The sequence below is a fragment of the Simochromis diagramma genome, unplaced genomic scaffold, assembly GCF_900408965.1.
Source record: "Simochromis diagramma unplaced genomic scaffold, fSimDia1.1 OVJJ01000747.1, whole genome shotgun sequence".
NCBI classification, from domain to species: Eukaryota; Metazoa; Chordata; class Actinopteri; order Cichliformes; family Cichlidae; genus Simochromis; species Simochromis diagramma.
Window position 1 is genome coordinate 677,688 of NW_024386897.1, and position 5,124 is coordinate 682,811.

At 51.4% G+C, this 5,124-nt stretch overlaps 1 protein-coding gene across 1 annotated transcript; it reads left to right on the forward strand.

Moving 5' to 3' along the window:
- Positions 1-3,503: 3,503 nt before the first annotated feature.
- LOC120735090 (putative protein TPRXL) lies at positions 3,504-4,823 on the forward strand. Its single transcript, XM_040034267.1, has 3 exons — positions 3,504-3,720; positions 3,774-4,431; positions 4,556-4,823. Exons 1-3 carry the CDS (start codon positions 3,504-3,506, stop codon positions 4,821-4,823), a joined length of 1,143 nt encoding a protein of 380 aa, XP_039890201.1.
- The last annotated feature ends 301 nt before the right edge of the window (positions 4,824-5,124 follow it).

Consider the following 5,124-nt stretch of genomic DNA (forward strand, 5'->3'; position numbering starts at 1 on the left):
CAGGAAGAGAGAGGTTAGTAATGCACATTGTGAACTAACAGAGGTTAGCAGACAATCTGGCAAAGACTCATTGTGTGCGCTGCCAGATATATATAGGTATAGGAAAGCCGATGCTGTGGAAAGTTATTCAGACTCGCCCAGACAATGAAAGTAGAAAGAAAGACAGGAAAAGAAAGAAAAAAAGAGGGGAAAAGTCTAGTGTGAAAAGACCACAAAACTCCACAGCAACAATCTAGTTAAGTATAAGTAACAGTAAATGATAAATACTGAATGTTACTGAGCAGCACGCAAGACCAACAGCACACAGTATGCTATAAATCAGCAGCAGCAAAGGAAGATTTAGTGTGTCTGTGAGCACCCATGTGACATATAGAGGCCTCTCAGAGCAAGAGCTCAAAGAGGACCACTAGATTTCTCCTATCCTGTCTTGTCTGTTGGGATTTAGGAACTGTGTTCACAGGCAGATGTTTCTGCTTGGGAAGTAAAGACTTCAGTATTATCAGGGCCATTATGGTAATCACAGGGAGGGTGCCACATGCAAATCTAGGCAAAAATCACAGAAAACAACACAGCAAAAAAACAAAACAAAACAACAAAAACCTGACTAAAAAAAGCCCAAATGTCCAATAAAATGCCAGCTTTCTGTAGGGCTGCATCACACTCTTCTCTCAAACAACATTCGTCTTTGTGGTTGTGCTGTGACACTGATCTTTGGTGTTCCGAAATGACCCCAATCTTACTGAAAAGTTCAGAATCGCTGAGTTCAGGAACCTTTGGAATTTTTACAGAGGAGTTACAGATGCTTAAAAACAGTTGTACAACACCTGTCTAAAGCCAGCAACAGGTTAGAATTTAGAATGGAGAACCAGCTTCAGCAAAACAACGTCGGCGAAGTCTGGAGAGGCCTCAGAACCATCTCAGGCCACAAACATCAGTACTCTTTGCCTGGGAGGGATGTGAGGTGGGCAAATGAGCTGAATCATTTCTTCAACAGATTTGATTCATCCATGAGGCAGTCTCCAACATCAGCTCAGACACCTCAGCCAATTAATACCTCCTCTACTCACCCTGCTCACTCCTCCCCACCCCCAACAACAGCATCCAATACACACTCAACACAAGGCTCCAGCCTGTCTCTCTCAACCACCCTGGTTAGGAGGGAACTGAGGAGGATTAAAGCTAGAGAAAGCTGCAGGTCCAGATAGCATCAGCTCAAGGGTCGTCAGGTCCTGCGCAGACCAACTTTGTGGGGTGATGGAGCACCTCTTCAACCTGAGCCTGAGGCTGGGGAGAGTCCCACAGCTCTGGAAAACCTCCTGTGTTGTACCAGTGCCAAAGACTTCATGCCCCAAGGACCTCAACTGCTACAGGCCGGTGGCTCTGACATCCCACCTGATGAAGACCCTGGAGCGGCTGGTCCTAGCTCAACTTCAGCGCCTGGTGAGCTCATCACTGGACCCACTTCAGTTTGCCTACCAACCTGGCATTGGAGCGGTTGATGCCGTCATTCACCTCCTACATCGTTTCCTCGCTCACCTGGAGACCGCTGGAAGCACTGTGAGAATCATGTTCTTTGATTTCTCCAGTGCCTTCAACACCATTCTTCCCACGGTCCTGAAGGACAAGCTGGAGAACTCTGGAGTGGACAATCACTTCACTACGTGGATTTTGGACTACCTCACCAACCGACCACAGTATGCGAGGACTCAGGGCTGTGTGTCGGACAGGGTCATCTGCAGTACAGGGGCCCCACAGGGAACGGTTCTGGCTCCGTTCCTCTTCACCATCTACACTGCAGACTTCTCCCACAACTCCACCCAGTGCTTCCTGCAGAAGTTCTCTGATGACTCTGCAATAGTCAGCCTCATCACTGATGGGGACGACAAGGAGTACAGAGGACTGACTCAAGACTTTGTGGACTGGTGCCAGCTGAACTACCTCCAGATTAATGCCAGTAAAACCAAGGAGCTGGTGGTAGACTTTCGCAGGCACAAACATCCTCCACTGCAACCACTGAACATCCAAGGTATGGACATTGAGGCTGTGGATAGCTACAGGTACCTTGGTGTTCATCTGAACAACAAACTGGACTGGACTCATAATTCAGACGCCCTTTACAGGAAAGGGCAGAGCAGACTGTACCTGCTGTGGAGACTCAGGTCATTTGGAGTGAAGGGCCCACTCCTGAAGACCTCCTATGACTCTGTGGTGGCCTCAGCCATCTTTTATGGTGTGGTCTGCTGGGGTGGCAACATCTCTGCCGGGGACAGGAAGAAACTGAACAGGCTGATCAGAAGGGCCATCTCTGTTCTAGGATGCCCTCTGGACCCAGTGGAGGTGGTGAGTGACAGGAGAATGGTGGCTGAGCTGTCATCCCTGTTGGACAACATCTCCCACCCCATGCAGGAGACTCTGACAGCACTGAGCAGCTCCTTCAGTGGCTGCGGCACCCACCCTCACAGGTTCTGTAGAACATATCTGCAAGTCCACTTGCTACCTTTTTGAAAATTACAAATAGGACCACTTGAAGACATTTACATATACAGTATTCAGTTTGAAGCATTAAATTGAAACATTTTCCTGCTTAACAATTTTTCGTAAGATCTCCAATTAGAGAAGCTAAGGGGATAATCAATAAACTGGTCAGACCTCAGAACATACAATAATAGTTTAGATAAAAGTGTGTTTCTACAGAGAGGTCACTCCCTTCTGGTTTCCTCATTTGACAGTAAAATATATGAAAAGAACAAACAAAGACCTTCTTAAAAGTCAGCTTCATGCCTGTCTGAGAAAAGTGTATAAAACTTGTAGTGAGGGGTTTTACTGTCATGGTCCTGAGTCTGAGGACTCAGTGTTTTGTGTTTCCTTATGCTTTTGTTCATTCCGAGTATGTATTCTGTTGTGATTTTGCCATTTGTTAGGTTTCTGTTCTTTGCCTGCCTGCTCCCACTTCTCTGTGTTCCCTCCGTCTGCCCATGGTGTTATTGTGTCTACTTATGAGTCCGCCGGTCAAGTTCAGTGTCCTGTCTGGTTCTCTGTCTGTTAGTTTCCTGTTTTATTCTGAAAGTTCATGTCTCATGTCAGTGTGTTCAGTTTTACCTCTCCCTCGTCTCGTTAGCCTAATTTCTCCCAGTTGTGTCTCCCTCCTGTGGCCCATTCCCTGATTACTCCCCGTGTATTTAAGCCCTGTGTTTTCCTGTGCTCTCTGTCGTGTTGTCTGTTTAACGCCATGTCTGTCTGCTTAATTCTGTGTAACCCGGTGTTCAGTCTGCATCTCTCCGCCATCTTTCTTTGTGCATTTTGTTCCTCCTCCCGTGCATGTTTGGTTTAAGTTGAGTTCTTTAGTTTTCCCCAGTTTAGGTTTGTTTACTCCCTGCCTTATCACCTTATCACCTCTGTAAATAAACATTCACTCACACCCCAGCCAGTGCCGCATTTTGGATCCTTTTCTCAATTCACCACACGACTGCTGCGCAGCCGTGACAGTACGACGCGACCACAAGATGGATCCAGCGGACTCGCCCGGGGAGAGCGACCTCACACGCGCCCTACGCCTGGTGGACTGGGTAACCCACACCTCCAACGCACGAGCGAAGGTTGTGGGGATAAATGCCATTGAGGCTATTCTGGATGGAAATCTCCACCAGGTCAGGGGATTTACGGATTTAATCTCTGAGCTGCATAAAGCCCGGGAGGCGGTGCCGTCCAGCCCCAAGACTCGTCAGCTGGAGGTTCAGGAGAACCTAGCCAGCTTCCTGCCTCGTCAGCTGGAGGGCCCGAGGAGCCCGTCCAGTTTCCTGCCTTGTCAGCTGGAGGGCCCGAGGAGCCCGTCCAGCCCCAAGACTCGTCAGCTGGAGGTTCAGGAGAACCTAGCCAGCTTCCTGCCTCGTCAGCTGGAGGGCCCGAGGAGCCCGTCCAGTCTTCTGCCTCGTCAGCAGGAGGGCACGAGGAGCCCGTCCAGCCGCCAGCTGCAGCCTCATCATCCTCGCCGGCTGCAGCTTCATCCACGCCGCCAGCAGCAACAGCAGCCTCATCATCCTTGCCAGCAGCAGCCTCATCATCCTCGCCAGCTGCAGCCTCTGAGTCTTCATCCTCGCCAGCTGCAGCCTCCGAGTCTTCATCCTCTCCTGGTCCAGCTCCGGCTTCATCCTCTCCTGGTCCAGCTCCGGCTTCATCCTCGCCTGGTCCAGCTCCGGCTTCATCAGCTTCGCCTGGTCCAGCTCCGGCTTCATCAGCTTCGCCTGGTCCAGCTTCAGCTTCACCAACGCCGTCGCCTGCAGCAGCCTCGCCTGGTCCAGCCTCTGCTTCAGCTTCACCCGCTTCGCCTGGTCCGGCCTCTGCTTCAGCTTCACCCGCTTCGCCTGGTTCAGCTTCGGCTTTGCCTCCGGCTGGTCCAGCCTCTGCCTCTGCTTCAGCCTCGCCTGGTCCAGCCTCCGCGTCCGCTTCAGCGTCGCCTGGTCCAGCGTCGCCTGGTCCAGCGTCGCCTGGTCCAGCCTCTGCTTCAGCCTCGTCTGGTCCAGCCTCCGTCTCACCTGGTGCTGCAGGGGCCACGCAGCCTTCTGGTCCCCAACTGCCGCCTCAACATCGTCGGTCATCTGCCAGGCCGCATGTTGGGCATCTTCGCCACCGTGGCCGGCCTCCGGACTTGCATTGTCGCCACCGCTGTCGTGAGCACGGTCGGTCCCCAGAACTGCTTTCATGCCGCTGTTGCCGTCCACACGGTCGGCCCCCAGAACTGTTTCCACGCCACTGCCTACTGCGTGGCCGGCCTCCGGACCTGCCCCACTGCCGCTGCCTTTCACACGATCGGCCCCCGGAACTGAACTGTTTTGGCCTCCGGCGCTGTCGGCCTCCGGGTCGGCCCCCTGAACTTGTCCGTCTGGGCCTTTTTGGAGTTGGAGTTTAAAGTTGGGTACTTCATGGATTTCACCTACCGCGGGTTATTTTTAAAGTCTTGCGATAAACGAGGGACTGCTGTATTATTAATAGTAGAGTCTGGGACATCTACTTGATCAACATCAACATTGATTATTATGCACTGTTATTTTTAACAACACTTTCTTCCACTACTCATGCTGGGGCCTTCATCTGGGTCTAAATTTTCTCCAGGACCCAGGTGAGATT